This window comes from Zonotrichia leucophrys, chromosome 13, assembly GCF_028769735.1.
Source record: "Zonotrichia leucophrys gambelii isolate GWCS_2022_RI chromosome 13, RI_Zleu_2.0, whole genome shotgun sequence".
NCBI classification, from domain to species: domain Eukaryota; kingdom Metazoa; phylum Chordata; class Aves; order Passeriformes; family Passerellidae; genus Zonotrichia; species Zonotrichia leucophrys.
In genome coordinates, this window is record NC_088183.1 from 14,092,679 (window position 1) to 14,116,216 (window position 23,538).

The window sequence follows — 23,538 nt, forward strand, 5'->3', positions numbered from 1 at the left end:
ATTGTGGTGCACTGCATCAAATGGAAAGCTAAAAATCACAGAAAATAGTATCTATTGCAATCTGAAATTTAAACATATTTGATGGCACATTCAAAAGCTTTGCCTGTCTCACAGCCTTGGGCAAAAATATGTCCTGTTCCCTGCTGTTCCTTCATTTCATGCTATAATGCTTCCAATTCTCCCTTTAAAAAGAATTATGTACATTATCTACCTGTTGCACAGAAGCTCCTTCCTATGGCCACTCATAACCTTTGCAGATGTTGCTCCATTGTCATCAGTAAAAGCTCGAGTCATTGGGTTCTGTGGGGAAATGGCATCTGGGAAAAGTGCCTCAATTGAAAGAACTGGTCAACTGAGAAAAGAAGGTGAGTACTTCAGGCTGGATGTTATTGAACAGGATGGTGGGGACCTGAGATGAAAACTGAAGGAAAGAGTGTGCAGAAGGAAGTTTTGTAGATCTGTCTTCCCAGTTTCATTTAATTATCAAATACAGTTCTACCTAGCCCATCTGCTTCTGTGTCCTCTTGACATTTCCTTCTTGATGCTCCTCTGCCACTTCAGACCGATGAAACTTCAAACATCTCAGCTTTTCTCCCCTGTTCCTGCTAACCACTCCTCTCTTCTTAGAGAAAAAGCACTTCCCTTTCTTCCCTTAATTTACTGAACAGACACTTTTTTTTTCTCATAAAAGGTCCTTTCTGACTGTCCCTTTTATGATCACAGAATCATGGAATGATTTGGGTTGGAAGGGACCTTAAAGATCATCCAGTCCCACCCCCTGCCATGGGCAGGGACACCTTCCACTATCCCAGGGTGCTCCAAGCCCAGTTCAACCTGGCCTGGGACACTGCCAGGGATCCAGGGGCAGCCACAGCTGCTCTGGGCACCCTGTGCCAGGGCCTGCCCACCCTCACAGGGAAGAATTTCTCCCCAATATCTAATCCAAATCAACCATCTTACAGTTTAAAGCCATTCCCCCTTTCCTGTCACTACGTGCCCTCATCAAAAGGAATGTGGAAGACACACAGACCACTTCAGGACAACCTCAGAGTTTCATGACTTTAAAACTGTCCTTTCTGTGATGTCCAATATTGTATTATATATATACTATAAGCTTTCATAGGCTTAACTACCCCTGGGTGTGATCCTGACACTGCCTGAGTACCTCTGCTCCCACAGAGCCCAAACTTTCTGGGCATCCTCATCTCTTCTCAAAGGTCAAAGACTGTGTGAGGATAAAATTCCTCAAATTTCTTCCTTAACCAACCCCTCACATACCCCTGTATTTTCCCCTCAAAAACCAACTTTCTGACATGTACTAGATATATTACACAAACTACATGAAAATACCACGATCCTAAAAAATAACCATTTGAGAAAGAGATGCACATTTACAAAAGAATTAAAAATGAAAAACTGTTTTCTTATACACTGAGCAGGAGATGTAAAAACTAGAACAGAGAATCCCAAAGGCAGTGAGGACATGGACAAGTTACTAACCTTTGCCTCCCAGTGGGATTGTGTCATCCCTGGATGACACAAAGCACTGCCCAATGCTCTAAAAGAAGATTCATACCTCATGGACATTTCTGCAGAGAGATGTGCTGGGTTAGATCTTGGGATGAAACACATTCCTCAAAATGAAAACATGGAAAATTCCTGCTAAATGCCAAGCCTGAAGCAGCCATGATTCAAAGGGACAAGTTGAGCAGAGCAGGTGCCAAGGATGTCTGTTCCCTGGATTGATTTACAAGCTAAGATTTTCTAAACCATTAGATGTTCCCTGTCTCATGTGAGCAGACAGCAAGTCGAGTTCAATGCATCTCATCACCATCTGGAAACTCTACAGGCAAGGATCTCTTCTCTACTGAGCTTTTGAACAGCATTAGTTTTCATCCAGCTGAAATCTTTGTTCTGAAGCTGCTCAATCCCTGCTCTCCTCCTTCATAAGTCAGGTTTATGCTTCTTCCATGTGGTTTTGATATAGATGTAGAGCTGGAGACCCAGGGAAAAACAGCCTAATGCCTCAAGGAAAGGACCCCCACCATAAGAACTCACACAAAATATTATTCTCAGCATCACCAGGCACTGAGTTCTGCACTTCTTAGCTATGACCTCTCCTAAATGGTGTCAGCTGGTGTTTGACTTCTCCAATCTCCTGTACCTTTGTTCAAAGCATGCATGCACACACATAACATTAATTCCTCTAGCCCATTAATAAAAGCAGAAGAAAATAACAATGGCAAATTGGGTACAGGTTTATACAGATCTGTTTCTGCAGGCTGCTTTTCTGTCTAAGTTATATTTATGCATTTTCATTTCCAGTTTATTTAAATATGAATATTACTGGCTAATTACATTGTTACTATGATGGACACAATCTAAAAACCTAGATAAAATATGTCACAATTTCAGGCCTGATTATAAATGTTGTGGCTTGAATCACAAGGGATTGAAGACCTTAACAAGCCTTCCCAAGAGAAGCTGACTGCAAATGAAGTTATCTTTATTTTCTTTCCCCCATAAAGGGAAGGTTTAGCTCGGCATGTTGCTCACAGTGATGCACAAAGCACAACGGCTTGTTTTGGGCTGCTGCCACTCAGCTTCATGCTGCATCCCCATCTAGAGCCATTCATCTTTTACCACCAGGAACACAATTAATCATGTTGCTTTTCAGAAGAAAAAAAAGAAAAATCATAGTAATTTTCATAGAAAACACCGCAAGGTACTCCATCAATAACAGTCATTTTTCTCCTCAGTACACACTAATAGATTTGCTTACTGAAACCTGCTTGTCTTTACAGTACACAAAAATGCAGTAATCCAAAATAGATATAACCAATATAACCAGTAGGAAAAACACATGAAGAAGCAGTCATTGCTTAGTTGAACTGTGTAAGGCAAGAAATATCCTTTTACTGACAGCTGAACCATAAATAAAGAACAGACAGGATTAAGAAAAAGCTTGTTGATGTTACTTTGGAGGTTAATTTCAGGTGGAAACATTTTTCTGTTTCATTCACAACACAAAAACTTTTCCTAAATTATTATGCACCTTTTGATTCAAAGCTTGCTGAAGCCAAAAATCTTACCAACTTTGATGGCAATTTTACTGTAGTTAGTGAGTGTTATTTATGGATGTAAGAAAAATGAATGTATGAAAGCACGTGCATTGATGCCATTCCCTCACCCCAGATTCACTCCCATCCCAGATTAGAAATGCTCACTGACACTTGTATAAAAACCTCTCATACTGTTCTCGTACTGTTCTCAGCGTTTTAGGTGTGAGAACTAAACTTGAGCTCAGCTCTCATTAGGTCAGTAAGAGCAAGAGCTCTGCTTGAATACAATTGACAATCCTGTCAAAATATAACGTTTCCCACATGAATTCATATATATTTTCATTGTTTTGCTTAAATATTTCATAATTTAGTATTTTTTTTTACAAATATACGTCACGAGCTTTTATCTTTTTTTCTTTGTTTTTAAGAGAAGACAGCTATACACTCCTTTTTTTTTTTTTTTCTTTCCCTTTTTTTTTTTTTTTCTTTTTGTTTTAATCCATAAGGTAATTGCCTTTCTGTCGAACTAACCGAATTTGCCCAAATTCAATTTCCAAAGCTGCTCCCTGCTATCCATTACAGCAAATACTGTGGGGCAGATTGGATTAGCGGGCTCTCTGGGCCCGCTCCTCCCCGCGCGGGGAGCGCAGCAGAGCCCGGATAAATGAATTATTACCTGAGCAGCGGAACTTCTTGCTCTTGATCTGGCTGATGCGTTTGTTGGCAAGGCGACGGGGATTGCTGCAGCGCGCGCCGCTCGTCTCGATGGGATTGTCCTGCAGGTAATCAGCCAGCCACTTCAGATGGCAGTCGCACACAAATGGGTTCTGAGCTAAATGGCTGCGAGAAGGATGGCATGTTTAATCACCACTGACCTGTGACACCCTGCTCCTGCATTGGGGTTTTTTTTGGTTTTTTTTTTTTTTTTTTTTTCCACTGAAGCTGAAGAGTGGGGTAATTGAATTGGCTCCTGGAAAAAAAAACCACCCCAGGCCCAGCAGAAGCTGCATGGAGGCACACATGAATGGGAGAATTCATCCGCAGCAAGGTCTCCACAGAAGAAACAAAAATTAAGACAGCAAAGCTCCCTTTAAGGGACACAGACCTGTCTCTCAAGTGGGAGAATTCCATGAGCCCTCACACCTTCAGCAAGTCCTCACACAGAGGAAACAAAAATTAAGACAGCAAAGCCCCCTTTAAAGGACACAGACCTGTCTACCAATTGGAAGAATTCTGTGAGCTCTCACATCTTCAGCTAGTCCTCCTTGCAGAGGAAACAAAAATTAAGACAGCAAAGCCCCCTTTAAGGGACACAGACCTACCGCTGTCTCCCAAATGGGAGAATTCTGTGAGCGCTCATATCTGCGACAAGTCCTCCACAGAAGAAACAAAAATTAAGACAGTAAAGCTCCCTTTAAAAGACACAGACCTGTCTCCCAAATGGGAGAATTCTGTGAGTGCTCCCATCTGCAGCAAGTCCTCCACAGAAGAAACAAAAATTAAGACAGCAAAGCCCCCTTTAAGGGACACAGACCTGCTGCTGTCTCCCAAGTCCCATGGTTTCTCCTGAGAGCTTGACAAGTGCTGCCTCTTGAAATAAATGCACCTTACCTGAAGATCATTTTGTATACTGGTTTAAAAGATATTTGATTTTGATCAGCAAGCTCAAAAATATGAATTAGTAAAGCACCTTGGATCTTTGGGCAAAGGCATTTTGAATCCTGGTTTAAAAGATATTTGATCAGCAAGCTCAAAAATACGAATTAGTAAAGCAGCACCTTGGATCTTTGGGCAAAGGCAGAAGTGGGCCAGAATCTTTTCACAAGAGTGAAATTAATATTTGCACATGCTCATCATTTCTAACAGTACTTCCTTCATATGTATTTTTTCCTGAAGCAAAAGGTTTTAATTTAAAGACTGAAATGTTTAGGTAAGGTACAACTGCACCCTATCCTTCACCAAAATTTGCTCAACTTGTATTCTATGAAATTGGAAATAGGTATCATAGCACTGATTTTAACTGGGCATTTAGACTTTGGTAACAGAAATCTGCTGGAGCATCTCAGAGAGAAAGTGTTTTTCTGCTGCTGCTCTGATTTATTTTGCTTGACAAAGCTGAGCACTGCATCAGAAGAGTCTGCCAGGTCTTTCCCAGAGCCAGGCTCTAATCTCAGTTCAGCTAACTTGCATCAGTCCCTCTGACCTCCAAGGGAGCAGGACTCAGCTCTCCAATAACTGCAAAGACAGGTTAAGAAAAGACAGATGTTTCAATTTGGTCTGGACAGAGGTATAAAGTTATAGCCTGACAAGAACTCTCTCCCTCTGTTGCTGCTTTCCACTTGTAGAAACTTCTTTTCTGTTTGCAGTTATATTTATGAACTGCCACTGAACAAAATAGGTGTAAAATGCAACAGGGCAGTGGCTGTTCAGGACTGGGAAGGGAGAGCACACAGAGCAGAAAGGGCCTGAAGAAACCCAAGATTCCTCCTGCAGTAGAGCTATTCCTGCTGTGAAAGGTCCAAAGAACCACACAGAGACAGACTTTGGGGCTGGTTTTGCTGCTCTAAAAACACATAAGATGACAATCACTTGGAGTATTAAAAATGGGAGAATTAATCAAAACTTTGTGACAAAGTCTCTTGGTGTGAAGCAACAAGTCCATTCCAAGCAAGGCCACCAGGAAAACCCTATGGAAACCAACAGGACATGTTCACACCTTAGGGCTATAAACATTACAAAAGCCTGTTGATTAACCTGACAAACCTTACATCCCTCTGTGAAAGAACCCTCTCTGTGGCCCCAGCTCATGTGTGAACACATCAGAGCAAGCTGCAGCAGTAGAAACCATGGTGGAGCTGCTGAGGCAGAACTGGGGGTGCTGTACATGACTATTCCAATAATGGTTTGCAGCAATACATACTGGCCAAATATCTGTTGGAAATTCAGGTTATGTTTGTGGCTGCCTGAGGACATGACAGAAACTCTGCTGCAAGAAATCATTGCTGTCAGTTCATTTGTATATAATTTAAAACATTTCTACAACTAATTCAGCCAATGCATTCCCAGTATTAAAATATATACATGTGCATTTGAATACAAAAATTGCAATACTATAGGGTGTGTGTGCACAGATCCTGCAGTATGTGTATATATATATATATATATATATATATATACACACACACACACCCATACATATTTTAATACTGGAATATCAAGCTGCCAACTCCAGCTCTGAAGGAGTACTATTTACCTTATTATCTTATTACTCATAGCTTTAGGATGAGACCTTCTTCTACAAAATATTGAATCATTTCTGTATTTTCGCTTCTGGTGCCTAATCTAATGCCTCCAAATTCAAAACTGTTTAGTGGATTTTCCTAATGGATCAAATAATACAACATATCATTCCCCTTAAGTGGGATGTCAGCTGAAATGTGGTTACAGAAGTCACGAACTGCACAGCAGGACTCAGACCCAGGCAGCAGAGATGCCAAATCATTGGCTCATTAAAAACTGCTAGGCAATGATCCTAATAGAAAGTGCTGTTCATATCTCATCCAGAGTCAAATGCACACATTATCTCCCCAACAAACAGCCCGAGCTTCACAGAGCCCTGACATTTCTGTCACTAAGGGCAGGCTGTGTCGATCCTGCCCTCGCTGAACTGATGCAACACTTCTTCTTCTTGCTCCTTGTCTCTCAGTGAGGAAAGGAGGGGCTGCTACATGGATGCCTCTTCCAAATTGTCTAAATGTCAGATGAAAAGACAGGCAACATTTTGGTGGGGAAGGAGAGAGCTGTCATTTGTGCTCTGGCTGCATACTCACAGAGTCTGGATCGATCGCAGAGGTGCAAAGAGCCCCTTGCTGATGGTCTGCAGTTTGTTGTCATAAAGAGATAACAGTTTGAGATTATGCAGACCTTGGAACGTGTTCACCCTCAGGCAGTTGATCTTGTTGGCATTGAGAAGCCTGGAAACAGAGAAAAGGTTTAGAATTCATTAATCTTGTAATAATCGAATAAAGATAGACTGGACTTCGGGGTTAAATCTAAAAAAAAAAAAATAATTAACCTAGCCATCAAAGCTAAACCACATGTAAAAGCTTCATTTGCCTGTTACATTTCAAAGGTGAAAAACTCACAGTGGACAAGAGTGCTCTCATAGCTGGGGAATATACAGACATATAGCAGTGCTAGCCATCTTAAAATACTTAAAAGCTGGGGGGATGTGGGGGGTTATATGCCTAGCCTTGTCCCAATTTACTCAAAATTCTACACAAATATTTAAGGAAGCCATAAGCTTAACAAATACAGGAATAAAAATTACTCCCCACCTTGCTATTCCATGCACACACAGCCCACAATGAGAAGAACCCTTATTTTTCAATTTTCTCTACCAGCAGCTGTCTTAAGTCTAACTGAAATTCTGGGAGTTTGAAATCTTTTGATAAGAAGTGTAGGGTTAATTTGATAAAGGAAGATTAAAAAAAGATGTTTCTCCTGAGAGACAGAAAGAGGGAAGCATAAGGTCTGGGCTAAAATTTAAAAAGGAAAACTCAGTTCACACCCAAGGACAGCCAGGCAGGGGCCCAGGCTGCCATAGAAGCTGTGCCCTCAGTCCCTGTCCTTGGAGGTTTTCAAAGTGACACCAAATAAACCCTGAGCAACCTGCTCTGACCTGATAAGGTGGCTCTGCTTTAAGCAAGGGCTCCCCAGACTATTGCCAAGTGATCACTCAAGGTCCCCTCCAGCCTCTACTGTCCCACAATTCTATGAATTCCAGTCACACCTGAGTCTTGTGCAGTTGAGGAAAAGCAGCACAAAGGCAATTTAAATACTATTAAAAAAACCCCAAAGCATATATTTTACATATAAAACAATAAATTTTACTATTTTTATTCATATATATTTTTTAAAAAAGAACATATATTTTACTACAGAGCAACCAGGTGGTGGGATTAATCAGTTCAGCAAGAAAATCTTGGACAGTACTTGTGCAAGTTTTCTTAGCTCATCCACGCAGAGTTCTGCCCCATGCCATAAGTATATAGAAACCCAACAACAAGCTGCATCTCCTGCTGAGACAATCAAACACAAGAACACTTAATTTGTCACTGTCATCTGCATAGGTGGTATCCTGCACTTAGAAGGGAAATAAGCAGGAAATTACCTATTTACTTAGCAAAGCCAAAATCCACATCTTTTGACTACTACCAAGAACTACTGAGAAAAATGGTAAACTGCAAACAGTATATGTTGTTAACTCAGTTCTCTGAGTTCAAAATTCTTCCTTCATCAATGAATTTAAAGGAGTAAATGTTGCATCAATGTGGCTCTCTGTGAGGCAGCACACTAATGCAAAAACAGAAGACAAATAGGCAAAAAGGAAAATATATCCTCTATTCCTCAGCAAGCAAATGCACCATTTTAAGAACACCTCTAACAGCAGCACAGGGAGTTTCCATTCTCAACAAACTGCACAGACACCACTAAAGACAAGAGGGCAGCCACTCAGGAAGAAATACAAGCTTGCTAGCTGCATGTGATGCTGTTCTTTTCTCCAAAAAGTAATTCAGAAGATGCTTCCTCTGCCTTTACACTCCTGAAACCCTTGGAGCATCACAAGCTCATTGCAGTTCTCTGCTCCCACTGTTGTTTTGGCAGAGCCATTGCTGCAGCCCAAAGTGACAGTGTTTGTGATACACAGGCAGCATGGGGAGCTCCAGGAGAGCAGGAATGCTTTGGAAAGAGAGGGCTCCAAAGGAAAACTCCCCTCCCCAGCCTACAGGAAAGTCAGTATCAATTTACCCCAATTTCCTCCTTTACATGTTGTGGAAAATGAAGTTTGACATTAGTTAAGACAAAATCCCATAGAAGGCAACGATGGATAAATGAGGTTACATTTTTGCATGAACTAATAGCTAAAACAATTTTATGAAATCATAAGCAGCACTAGTATGACCCCTCTGGAATCTGTATTTCCATGACACCTAATCCACACTCCTGCTGGCTCCCCCAAAAGTAAGAGGGTAATTTTCCCATTGGGCCACAGGAACAGCTCCTCCTCCTCAGTCCAGCAGCAAATGCCATCTCCTGCTGCTGCTGCTTCTGACAGCCCTTTGTAAACCAGAGCAGAGCAACCTGCTCCTCCCAGATCTCACACATCATGCATTTCTCTTTCCAGCTCACAGAGAATCTTATCCATAAAGAATGGCTTAGCAAGGCAGTGTGAGGCAGAACCAGGTACTGAATTTTGAACAGTATCCCTGGACATGCTCATAGGCATTAAAATCCTTTGGTTTCTATCCCCTGTCCTTTTGCACTGGTGCTATCTCAATTTTAGGGAATGCACACCAGCTTGGCTTGGCTGTTCCTGTCCCATGACAAAAGTCATCATCTAACTCACAGTAAGTAGGAGGGAAACGACCCAGGAACAAAACTGAAAACAAGTATGTACTTCAATTTATTTTGCTAGGTGCTAATTTTTTTCCCCATTATTACAGTTATGGTTTATACTGCAAGAAGTACTTGTAACAAGGTATAAGGCAAAAATGAAAGCAATCTCAGCAAGAAGAGAATTTACAACTGAACTAGAATTGTATTTCCACATGTGGGTAACCAGGATGTCTTCTTGGGGTGCCTCAGAAGTGCACAGCAGAGCTGCTCTGGGCAGATGCTGCTCAATCCTCTGCAAAGATCAGGCACAAAGTCTACATTACTGATCCACCCCTCTGAAAAAATCCCTCTGAGCAAAACTGACCTGAACTGCAGTGAATACACTAAATCCAGATTCACTCTCCCATTAGTTTCAACAAAACATGAATAAACCCTATGCTGGAAAATAGAATTTACAAAGTGATGAAGTTCCTGGCATGAGTTTTTGATGACTATGTTCATGGTGATATAATCTGTGATGTTTATTTAGAGCCAAACACTGAAAATGAGAGCAACTGATCCTCTATGCAGCCACAAATACAGAGGCACACGCTCTTCTTCAAGCACCAGAGTAATTTAGAACAGAAAGGTGCAAGTGCAGACTGTTTAAAAGTGGGAATTCAGGTCCTAAACAGCTTTTCTGAGGTGACCAAACCTATTCTGTGTATCACAGACAGTCTGCTCAGCAGGAATACAGGTGTGGCCATAGGAGGTGGATGGTGAGATACATCAGTGACTTATTTCTGCTCAGAATCAGTGAGAAAAGAAACTGAGGATGCAGAATACATCATCCCTAAAAATTTTTCCCTCCTACTTACTGTGAGGTAGATAATGACTTTAGGCCAGAATCATTCAGGTTCATATTCCTTTCAAAATTCCCAGTTATTTTAAAATATCTGCTATGAATATTCCCCCCTATAAATCTTAGTCCTTTATTTAATCTTTCTTCATTATCCCAGCTCCACTAATGGCATCTAATTTTTAATTAAGTATACAAGGCAGGCCTCACATGGAGTTAAAAGTGGTTTTAAGAGGTTTTTCAAACTAACACAAAGGCAGATGAGAAAAGCATATTCCAGGAAGCAGAATCTTCCTTGAACACTGAACCAGGCCATAAAACATACACTGAGGGTTCCTTTATTGGACTTACACCAAGAGAAGGAACAACATTAAAAGTGGAGTTCTATTTTAGCAGGAATTACCCAGTATTTATTTTTGCAGCAATTCATGGTGAAAGTAAATTCCACTAATTCTCCTATTTTGTTATCAGCGTGATTGGATGAGATTTACACACGGCCTCCAGATGTGGGGCACCATTCAAAAGGAGGTTAAATATTCAAGTAGAAATAAAAACCCGCCTGCTACCCAGAGGGATGATGGATTATTAACTCAAGTCTCCATTTTCATCCCTCTGGGTATGTAAAAAACATGAAGAAACCCCTCACAAGCCTTGGACCACCAGAGACTGAGGGAGAATGGTTAAAAACCTTGTGGTTTGCACACCATTGGAACAACGAGCTGAGCAGAGCACTATTGCAATTCCACGAACCCATTTCCTGAAAAAAGTGGATTTGTCCACACACATTGAAATAATAACGTGTTTCAGCTAAGCCCTTGAAATGAATGTGCACTGAATTGGCTCTGTAATTGTATCAGCTGCTCATAAGCACCATCTGCATAATTAAGATGGTCCCATAATTGAATTATATGCCCAAGCACAGCTTCAAGTGATTAACATTTAAATAACATTCTGAACTCCAAACCCAAAATGACTGAAAAAATTGTTTTTTAAGAGCAAATGGGAATGTTTATATGGCTTTTACCCTCAGCCATGTTTGTATTTTTATCTCAGTGAGGTCAAGTAATCAAACTATCAGGAAATAACCACAAAACTGGGAGAATCAACAGCAGCCTGACAACCTTACACGTGCCAGGGACTGCAGGCTGGCCTCTGGTGCTCCAGGATCGAGCAGGAATCATCCTAAATACTAAAGGAAAGTGTCAGGGAGAAAAGCTGCACCAAGGCACTGAAAAAGCTTCTCTTCCTTTTTCACCAGCTTTGTGTTTTGACAGCAACGACAACACGATGAGAATGAAAATGTTTGGCATCCCATGAACTGGCTGGCACATCCCACATGCCAGACTCCACTGGGGAAAATGAGAATTCACCAGAAAAAAACAGACGTAAGAGGCACAGGAGACTTGTAAGGGAGAGGAGAACTGGGTAACAGTTTTGCCTGGCTAACAGCAGAATACAAATTGAACAGGCATGACCTTTATAGAATATCAATAGTTGCAGGCTTCACCTACATTCAGAGGCACTACAAGGCAGCAAGGAAAGAATTCTCAGCAGAAAGCTTTCCTTAGAATATATAATATCTGTTACAAGAATTTAAAAAAAATTAGCATGAATTTTTCAGAATTTTCTCTTGAAATTTACAGGGAATCAAGTGTTATCCTTGATTTAACACAATTTTTCACAGGAGAACAGCTGAAGTGTCACTACAGCAATATCTAGTCAAGCACTTGGTCATCGCAGCAGCCAATGAAAAACAACATCTACACACAGAACTGTGTGTGCCCCTGCCTAGTTATTGGCAAAATAATTCTATTAAGTTTCAGGAACATTTTAAGATAGTCTGGACTGTCAGGGAGCATTTTGATTGTCTCTCACTGTGTCGAGATATTTAAACATCTACTGAAATTTACATTTGCTAATGTGATGACTGACCACTGAAGAGCCTGTCAGTGCTTCAGTTGATAATAAACAGCATGAAATCATCATCATGCTTGCTTAACCAGCTTCAAGTGCTTCTCCATGTTCAGGAAACTGGATGATGGTGATGACAAATTTATTCACAGTAAATTAAAATGGAAAAGTCAGAAGCTGATAATGAGTCAAGAAGGAAGTGCAGAGCACAGTCTGACAGCGTTGGTTTGGTGGGAATTTAGAAAGAGATTTCAGAAATTCCTTTTCTGATCCAAAAATCTCCAGCTCTGGTTGAACACCACCCACAAAACAATCCTGTGGTACTTCTGTTACTACCTGGAGAATTATAAACACGAGTTGTCACAGACTTGTGCTGTTTGAAATTCAACAGTGTCCAACTTCGGCCTGCAGGTACAATCACAGCTGATTCGAGATAACCACATGATAATTCAGATGCACAATGGAACAAACACATTTTCCCAGCTTTCAGGGCTGGGTTTGTGTGCAATAACAGTGAGGAGAGCTGCTCAGAGCACCAGAGGCTGCTGCTCACACTGGCACAGGGATGAGCAGTGCTTTGGGAGCCTGCATGCAGCCAGGCCGCACCAGCGACACAGGAAAGGCAGATGCTGCTGCACTCTGTCATTAGTGCTTGACTGTAATTGCATTTCTGAGTCTGGCAGATGCTGCTCCCTCACTTTTAACAGCGGCTATTGAGTTTAGCAACATTATCACAATAGCAACCTAAATGCAGAAATCTGAAGGAAAAGGAGCTTGAGGCAAATGGCTGGAAAGCAATTCTAAACCTATTAAACAGATCTGTGAAGAGAGCATTCTGTGCTGGACTGGAAGGATGAGGGTGGCATGGTCTCTATGCTGTAGCCAGAAATATTCTGAGTAATCAAGAGAAAAGCTCATATGCCATTTTGTTAAGAATTTAGATTCACAGATCCCAGAAATGACAAAGGTTGCATAGAACCTCCAGGTCATCTGGTCTGAAACCCACTCAAAGCATGACTCATTCATGCACAGTTAATGCATTTCACCAGATCACAGGGTAATTCAGAATTCCAGGAAGCTCCAGTGGTTGCTTGTCCTGATAGGCTGCCAAAAGAGGATGAGCTACAAGGTCAGATTGGGTTTTATCCAGTCTGGATAAAGTCTGGTCTTTTAAACCTTGTAGGGACAGAGGATGCTTAGCTTTCTGGGCAGTCTACTCCAAATACCTGACATCATTGTGAAAATGTTTTCCCCTTACGTCAGTCACAAGGGCTCTTTTTTTACTGCCTGTTGTCTATTCTCCATGAGAAAAATTAGGAACTCCACAGAATAAGATTTTATACATCACTTAAAGCCCAGATCACTATGGGGAAGAGAAGAGACTACTGGGCTATTAAAGACTTGTAAATGGAAAACTGCACTTTCTTTATTCTGACATTTCTGTACTGTTTACATAGCTGGTTTATATATTAATGTATACAATCCAAATATTGGAATTGATGTACATTCTGTTGTTTTTAAATACTCTGTATGAGTTTGTACATCACAGCATTCTCTTTGAGATTCTATCAAGTCCCAAAAGTACACAATAAATAATTGGTAGATTCTGCTTTAAGCTCTTCAGTACTGGCATTCAGTTTAGAATTAAAAATCAACACATGCACTTCAAACTTGGCAAATCCACCACGAAGATACTTTTCAAGCAACTTCACCAGAAAAGAGCTGGGGATACCAAGTATCTGCCTTATTCATCACAAAAAAACCAGCATAAAAATCAAGTTACAAAAAAATAAGAATCACTCAAACCAAAATTTGACCTGTTGAATTTTTGGAAGACTGATGATAGCAGTTTCTGAAAGTACACACATGACTTGTCACTTCATACAAGTCTATTTTAGGGTCAGCTGGAGTTGTAAATATTATATCTAGTTCCAATTTTAATCCAGGTTAGATGACTGATAATTTGTCACCACTTTTGACATCACTTTATCTGTCAATATGTCAAACTCCAGGCACCAGTATGATTATTGGTCTTTTTCAACTGCAGCCTTGAGTTTTCCCTAATGCCCAGATATTAGGTGAGAGAGGAGAAGGCTGTCAGCTTCTGGCTTCGTTTTTTGGGAGAGAAACACAACAAGCCTCTGATTCTAATATATATGTACCAGAGGAGCAGATCTCCTGATGTTTAGCAACACCAAAACAAAGCCCACCATGGGGATTTTCCTTGCTCAGTAAAATATGGGGATCACAAGCAGAAGATTTAGGATCAACACTCCTGAGCGCTTGTACGATTAGCAACTATGCAAAGTAAATTTCCTCAAGGAAAAGGATTTATTGAAAACTGATACTTGCCAGACATTTGAAAAGTGAGACTTCGTCCCTCGTATTATTCTGCTCTGCAGCCTCTTTAAAGAGCAGAGATTTGATGGCAGCCCCTTGTTCCAGGAGTAGAGTGTCACAACAGCTGCAACAAAAGGCTCCCAGAATGTTGGCTTTAATCTGGCTGCAGGGAGGGAAGTGTGCTGCTTAGAAATGACAAATATCACAAACTCAGTGCCTGTGGTGGTGCCTTGTGAAGGCTGGCCTAGAACAGAGACTAGATGGAGCTAAAGAACAAAGTAGGGATTTAAGAAAAGGTCTCAATGGATCCACCTGGGGCAGCACAACTCAAAATGGCCACAAAAAAATGGACAACAGGTCCTGGGGTCTCACACTTTTTAAAGTTTTTGTCTATTAGCATATTGGAGCTAATTGTCCAATTACAGCTTTAGCCTATGAAGTGCCATCCTTCTTGTTTTCTCTCTTCAGTTTACCATTTATGCTCTTGGGCCTGAGATTTGAATCATTTGTCCTTGGTCCCCAGCTGGTGCAGGAATTGTTTTGTCTCCCTGCTCTGTGCAGAGAGCTCACCAGCCCCTCATATGAACACTAGCTTTACACACTAAAGCAGAACAGAATCTGGAGGATATAAAAGCTAAACCTGAGTTATCAGTGGCTGCCTCAGGTTTATTTGTGCTTTGGGCTGGGTTTGTCTGTCCCAGGGCTGCCCCAAGGGAAGGAGCTGCAGGGTCAGGCTGAGCCCCCTCTGCAGTGACTGGCAGCACCTTGGCAAGCTCAGGGGCTCCTGCAAGAGCCTGTCCACATTCCAGGGGAGCTCAAGGACAGCTGAGCAGGACATTTAAATGTCTTCCAGCTTCTAGAAAGCCCAAGGTCAGCTGAAGGTCTCCTGGACTAACCATCCTCAGCTAATGGTCACTAGAAAACTTCCACCTTAAGCTGAAGCCTTTGCCATTCTTTTAGTATTTAAATGCAAGAAATGCAAACAATTAAATTAATCAAACACTGTTTCACAGCTTGGATGCATCCCCCAATAAAACGAAATTTTCCATTCACTGTATTAAAAAACCACAAAAGCTAAAGAAACAGATATCCCTTTCTGGAAAACAACATAGATCTCTCAAACCCAAATTGACCTAAAACTCCCAGAAGACACTTGATACAGCCTGCTGAAAAGAAGAATGTGTGAGGATAGGGTACAGTAGCTACAAAGCTTTCTATCATCCTCTCCTCTGGCACCTTCAAACAGGATAAGGAAAACTCCATGGTCCAAGAAAAGCTTCTGCTCCACAGAACAGATGTGGAGCTGGACTTGAAGAATGATTTTGGCTGCTCTGTTGGTTACCATTGCATGCTTAAGAAACACATAAGATTTGTGAAATCAGCAATTTAACAAAAATCCAATTGCAAATATTTTTGTGGGGAATGTTAACTACTTAAGGTGGTTACTTATAATGAAAACTTCAGAAACAACATTTTGAATTAAACCCATAGGGTTTTAAAAAAAGCCCAGCAAAACCACACCCTAATCCCTCAACAAAAATCCTCCAAACCCTTATTATCTAACCATGCCTAGTTATTTTCTTGCCAAATATAACATAATACTGGCTTACCACCTCTGCCTTATAGGGCAGGAATGTGGAAATGCTGATGCCAGCCAGGTGATGTAAAACTTATTCTGAATTCATTTCCCCTACACCAAAGTCAAACAGGACACTTGAGGATGTGACCATACCTGAGATGAAAACTCCTCTATGGGGCACCTTACACCAGTGGTAGTGTCTGAAGGTGTTAGGCCCTTACAGAGAGCAATTCAGCCAAAATACAGAATAATCCTGGCCTATAGTGTGACATTATATTTAAACTGGAGAATAATTACATGTCTGATAAACTCTGATTAGTTATATCCAAACAATTAATAAAAAGATTATCTGTTCTGAAATGTCACAGTAATAATTTTTTCCTTTTAAATAATATATTTTCTTTCTAAATAATAGTTTTTTTCCTTCTAAATAATACAGCACCCACAAGGACTCCCTTCTTCTCATTGTGTCCTGCTTTATCATAAAGCCAGTACATTTTCTAAACTGCTCCTGCTCCATCTCAGGAAATCAGGCAGGCTACCAGGATACCTTAATCAGAGTGCTCTTATCAGAGTGTCTCCAGACTAATAAGAAGAAATCCAATCTAGTGCCCATGGAACACTAAATTAGATCTAATCATAGGGCACTCTTCCAGTTCTTCAACAGCAGGTCTAAGACCAACAAATGCCATTTATTTTGTTTTTTAGTAGCCATTAAAATACTACAAGCAATCCCAGAGCAGCTGCTTCAAAGCCACAATCCAAAAAGCTGCAGACATTTGTTTGCATTTAAAACATGATCATTCAATGCTCTCCTTGCCAAAAGATACTTTACATACAAACACTCTCAAGAAGACCCTGGAAGGCTCCAGGGTCATGGTATTTTGGGAATCCCAAAACAGGGCAACCTACTTACATTGTCTCAGCTTGAGAATGTTTAAACAGTTGAAGCAAAACACCTTTCAGCAATTCCCTGGCACACAGATTTTGTTTCCTTAATAACAAGGCATCACTCGAGCCAATTCTGACTAAAAACAAATGTATCTTGTGTTAAATATTCACTTCACTAAAGGCCTGCTCTAAATGCAGCCTAGGACTGTTCTATAAAGGAGTTAAAAATTGCTTAATGCCTTATGCAGAAGTTCTAGACCCATATTTTTATGGGACATAATGATCCATGTGTTGAGTGATTTTCTTATTTATATTTTCCTCCTGGGAAGGATTCTATCTGTAAAGTGTCCTGGATGAGACAGAACAAGTCTTGAAGAGTATCACTTCAAAGCTGCAACTGTAAAATATTTGGGCTGGGGATGTTGGCTTTAAATCTCAGATTTTTTAAAGCACAGTTTTTTTCCTCAATGCAGGAAGAGTCCCAGCTCCTCTACACTTTCATAATTATTGTCCTCACACCTGGCAAACCATCCCCAAAATTTCTCTTACTGCCCAGGCAGGGAAACAGTGAAGTACCAGAACAGTTGTGAGGTTTGGGGCAGGAGAGAGGAAAGGAGCTGCCAGGAAAAGGGTGAGGATGAGGTGATGGGCAGCTCCCCAGTGCCCCAGCCCAGGCACTGTCACAGCCAGACCAAAGGGCTCCTGCTTGCCCTGCTCTGCTCCATGCCTGCAATCAAGGTCTTAGGGATAAATTGCACATCTGAGTAGTCCCTCACTCAGCATAGAGAGTCATTTCAGTGACTCCATTTCACTTGCTTGGCTTTGCTCATGAATGCTGATGTAAATGTAAGCATACTTTGATATCCCATATAAGGGCAGCACAGGCTGCAGTCACAGTGACAATGACAATAATAATCATGGGGAAAGTCATTGCTGGCTACATCAGGGTTGTCAGAAAGGCTTCAAGGGACATGTCTAAAAGCTACTTCATATTCTATATTAAATATGATTTACCATTTGAGGTGATGTGCTGTATGTGACATAAACCAGAATTGACTCACTTTTGATACATCACCTTTATTTTTGGAGTGTATCATCCATTATGGTAACCAGAACACCAGGAATACTCTAAACTCACTTCCCTGCTGCTCCCTCTACTGACTGGCTGATGATTCCCTTCCCTTTGAAGGAGTTACTGGTTCCCAGTGTGATCATGGAGACCAAGTGAGTGAAATTTGCAATTCCACATTTGGCTTAGAAAAATCTTTTCTTCTCCATTAATACATAACGAATATCTAAATATCGTACCCTGATCATGACTGCAAGTTAAATCACACATGGCATAAAATACTTTAAATAACAATATATTGTAAAATCATTTCTCTTGCAGCTAAGCTCCATCTGACATCACAAGAATGTGGAACTGAGCAGGAGCTGCAGCAGTCAGAGCTCTCACATTGCCTTTTCACTTGCCCCAGCAGGTTCTTGCAGCACAGAAGCCCTCAAGGATCCAGACATTGAACCACAAGTGCTAAATGTGTAAAAACAATCAGATGGCATCCCCACCCACGCATCAGCCAGTGACCAAATTTCCTTTCTTGGACAGAGTCTCTCATTTCCTCCCCACACTTAAATCCTCCGTGTCTATTATCCATTATACACACTCTGCTATAAAACTGTTGACACCTTCCTTTTTTAGTTTTTTCAGCCCTTGCCTCCCTCTTGCCTGACACAGGAACAACAGACTAGCACATCCCAGAGAGTTTTCAGTGGAAAAGGTGGTTCTATTAATGTCAGGAGCTGAAAGAACAGTAAATCTAGCTAGTCAGTAAAATAAAGAAGAGGAAGGGATCATACTCACAGCAGCTGCAGAGACACAAGATCATCAAAAAGGCCCTGGGGAATCTCCGTGATCTTGTTTCCATAGAGCACTCTGAAAGATTCAGGAAGACAAAATAAATCTTAAATAACAGCCCAGTTTAGTGTCCTCCCACATCTCTGCATTATCATCTTTATTGATCATGGTGCACCATGCCCAGGATCTGTGGGCATTTCATTTAACCACTGATCTCATTTTCCTTTCAGAGAGCACATGGCATTAAATGAGTCGTTATGATTCAGGCTTCGTCTGGTGTTGGAAGGCATTTTTAATGTAGAAACTGGACATCATCCAAAAACTGTATCTGAAATATTTTTCATTCTGTTAAAGGATTTTTTTTTCCCCATCCTCTTTAGAAATATTTTAGCCACTGAAAGGCACATTGTCTGATGTAAAAACCTAGAATTCTGCTCAGTAATACTGAATTTAAAAGCCAGAGAGCACAAGCTGGTTGTCGATAAAATTTCATATAACTGAGTCTCTTAAGATACAGTAATTGGCATGAAATGTGACACAGGCATCACTGGATAAAATATTATGGCTTCACCAGCTGCTGTTACCATTTCAATGAACTAATATAAAGAAATTTATGCTGAACTGGAAGTAGACATATATTTCAGGAACTCAAAAATAATTTAGGTATAGCTTAGTTATAAAAATCAGTAAATCTTTAATAACAAAAATGAGAGTCACTGTGTATATTTAATCAACCATAAATATATGACCTGATATCCATGATTCAGTTTTAACATTAAAAATATTTCATTTTTTTTTTAATGGAGCAATCCACATATATTATCCTTAGAAATTGAACGAAGGGGGAAGAGAGACAGAACCACCATTATGCTGAGATGTGTTACCCAGTGATCAGAGCAAAATCATGTATGACAGGAACACCAGAAATTCAATCATGGCTGAAGTATGAGCTCATGTCATTTCTGCAGGTCGGTATCATTTGTAAAAACCAGAGAGTGGCTGAGGAGTTTCTGTGAGTCCTGATAAAAGGGAAGATGATGAGGCTCCCTCTGACAACATTTTGCCTTACCTAAACATTTTAAACTGGGGAAAAACCAGAATTTATGTAATTTTTATGCTCTACAAAGGACATGGCAAATGGTTATAAACCAGCAAATGCCAAAACTCTGCCGCTTGTGTGTCACTAAATTTGTTGATTCCCTCACTTTTTCATGTGGAACAATAGGCTGGCAAAGAATCAAAAGACCATGTGAGGCTTGGATGTTGGCTGAAATCCTGGCTTACCCCGCCTGACAACATTTGAAATATTAGGGAGAGCTGAACATGCTGAAAACCAAACTCCTAGCACAGCAGACCATTTCCAATACCCCCTGGCCTTCCCAGAGCATCACCACTTCAGTTTGCTCTTCATCAGTCACTGGGAGTCCATCACCCCTGTGGGAGCCTTCCCAGAGCAGCTCATTTCTGAGCCTAAACACAGCAACACCATTTAAATGCCAAAACCCAAACTGAAACCAAATTTTTCATTACTTCTGCAGTTTAGCAGGAACTGAAGTGCTACTCAAGAAACACAGGGTCATCCAGCATTCTATTTTCTCTAAACAAATTTAACAATTTCTCTATCTAGTACAGAATCAGGAGGTGTTTGTAATGTGCTGCTCCCATTAGTGTTTCTTGTGAGCAATGAATGCTTCCAAATTTTTCTGATTGTTTCTTAACTTTAGCTTCAGAAAACACACACAATTTCTTATTTCAACAAAATGTAATGCAATACATGAAGATTTTTATAATCCATCCAAAGCTGGACAGAAATGATGGCTGAACTTGGAAAGGATCATTTAGACAGAACATTCAAGTCCCTGGATTTCCCTGGGCTCTAAACCAACATGTGAAAGGCTGACTCACAGATTTCTTTCTGCACAAAGATGTGTGCACCTGTATTAGGAAGCAGAAGCAAAACCTCTGCAAACAAAATACTTGTAAAAGGTTAAACCATCAATGCCCACAGAACCCAGCATGCTTCCTCTTCACCTCCCAGTCTTTCTGAAAAACCTTCCTTTAGCTTTAGTGTGTCATCTGTACACTGAGTTTAGACTGCAAACTCTGGGATGTCAGAGAAACATCTTCCTCAGTTTTGTGAAGGATCATCAGTGCTCATCAATAATGCACAGCACAACTGCAAAGAGGAATTGAGAGCCAAGTTTTACAAAATGCCCATGGAAAGTAAAAACATCCCCACTCCACCCTAAGGGTTATTCTGTCTGTAGAGGTAAAACAAAATCTTACAGAAATATCACCACTCGTGTCCTATGGCACTACTGAATGCAAATATCAAAATAAGACTTTCAGAGCAATTTTTTTAAATTTATTTGAGAGACAAAAGGTTATAGTGCAGTGTGCTACTGAACTTTAAACCTTGGATGTGTTTATACATCTTCTTTATTATTTGGAGCAAAATAGATCAAAGTAACTTATAAAATAAAGCAAAGCTCTGAATATTTAGAAGCCACCAAAAGGAAAATAAGCCTTTTCCAAACTAATTTGGCTTATGTGCATGTGGCACATTAGCATTCAAACAGATTAGCAGCTAAACAAAAGTCAGTATGAGAGCTCAGGCACTTGTCTCTAATTCATATTCATGCTCAGCAGTGCTCAGAGCCAAATGAGCTGATGCCATGTCTGCTGCCATGCCCCTCTCCCTCTCCCTCTCCCTCTCCCTCTCCCTCTCCTCTCCTCTCCTCTCCCACTGCCCCTCTCTCTGCTCTGCACCCCAAGGTCCCTCTGCAGCAGCTCTGGGGGAAAAAGGAACCAAACAAAAGAACCCTGACAAAAATAACCAAACACAAACAAACAAATAAACGAACACCAAACAAATACAACAAAAACAAAACCAACCACAAACAAACACAAACATCCAAAAAAACCCCCTACAAAACAAAACAGAAAAAACCCCAACCAACAACAAAAATCTCTCCCTAAAAAAAGAAACAAAAAAGAAAAACAAAACAAACAAAACAAAAAAAAAAAATACAACCCCCCCAAAAAAAAACCTGGGAAAAAACCCCAACCAACTACAAAATTAAAATAAAAACCACAAAAAAACCCCAACAAAACAAAAAAATCCCAAACGCCCCCTAAAAAAAAAAGAACCCAACCAACCACAAAAAAACCCCAAAAACAACAAACAAAACCAAAAAAAACCCCAAGCACTAAAAAATCCTCAAAATTAAAAACAAATCCCAACCAACCACAAAAAAAAAACCAAAACAAAAAAAAAAACCCAAGCACCCAAAAAAACCCCACAAAACAAAACAAAACCCAACAAACAAACAACAAAAATGCCATAAAACAAACAAAAAACAAATATCCCCGAAAAAAACCCTAAACAAAAATAAACAGAAAACAGCCAACCAACCACGGAAAAAAACCAAAAAGTCAAAAAAAAAACCCAAGAAAGCCCTAAAAAAAACAAAACAAACAAAAAAATCCCCAAACCAAACAAAAACCAAACAACCAAATGAAATAAAAACAACCAAAAACTACCAACTTAAAAAAGCCATATAGCAGGGAACATGACCCATTCAATTCAGGAGCTTCATTTAAATCTCCAGTGCTTTTTCCAGCAGAGGTAAATTTTAGCAGATTTTCCCTTTGGCATTACAAGTTCTAAAAGTGCTGCTCACTTGCTTCCCCACACGTGTTGCAGGACATGCAGGTGTCCTGGCCAATGTGCAAGCTTGGCACAGGGACACAACCCTTCCTCTATCCCAAAGCACCTGAAATTCTAGACACAAAGCATTTTTTTTAAATTAAAAACACACTAACAAAGTTAACATGTAATAAAAATGAAAGTATTTTAGTAATTGCTGCCAATAGACAGTGAATCAGTGAATTACAACATTAATTAGAACACCAAAAAAATTATTTTTTTTGCTCCTGATTCTTCATTGGCTCCTCATCTTTAGGAGAGTAAGTCAGCCATGGGTCTGACAAATAGCACAGCACATAAAGCAAAACCCCTGGCAGCACTGCAAGCTTTGGAAATCCCTGGGAGCAGCACCCTAAAGAGTCATTATGGATCTGCAACAAGAAGTTACACAAATATAAAACAGCCACAAATGAGGCATTGTGTTTCTTTAGGCTGATTCTGGCATGATATTTTAATAGTCCCCTAACGATGTATCTATCCCAAGACATGTTAGATATTAAATTTCCAATTAAATAATTAATTGTTACTACTAAGCTTCAAGTTTTGCTGTTTAACTCATGATATTCTAAAATAAAGATTAAACAGTGAAAATAGTCACTGCACAGATTGATCTGCACTTGTGGGACACACCACACACAAAGCAAGCACAGGGACCACACGTAGCCACAAATATGTTGGGTGAGAATATAATCAATGATGGACCAAATCTTCAGCAGAAGGGTCCTAAAACATGAAATTTACACTGATTCTTCACAGTCTCTATCCATTCTGGCCTCTTGCACCATTTTAAACAGAGGGAATTTGCCCTGACTTTACCAATACATGGCCATTCAGATGCACTGACGTTTAACACGCCACCTTCGAGGGGTGTGAAACAATAATTGCTGTGCTCTTTATTTTATGTCTCTGCTCCTCAGCTTCCTTACTTGCAAATGTAGCTGCAATTTAGCTGCT

General features: G+C 40.4%; 1 protein-coding gene across 3 annotated transcripts in view; it reads right to left on the bottom strand.

Moving 5' to 3' along the window:
- Positions 1 to 23,538, bottom strand: part of SLIT3 (slit guidance ligand 3) — a 482,576-nt gene that overhangs the window by 127,916 nt on the left and 331,122 nt on the right. For all 3 annotated transcript variants that reach the window (XM_064724717.1, XM_064724718.1, XM_064724719.1), the window contains 3 exons: positions 18,882 to 18,953; positions 6,893 to 7,036; positions 3,739 to 3,902 (listed from right to left, as the gene is read on the bottom strand). In XM_064724717.1, the coding sequence (XP_064580787.1) occupies positions 3,739 to 3,902; positions 6,893 to 7,036; positions 18,882 to 18,953 (380 nt within the window). The remainder of the gene's footprint in view (positions 1 to 3,738; positions 3,903 to 6,892; positions 7,037 to 18,881; positions 18,954 to 23,538) is intronic.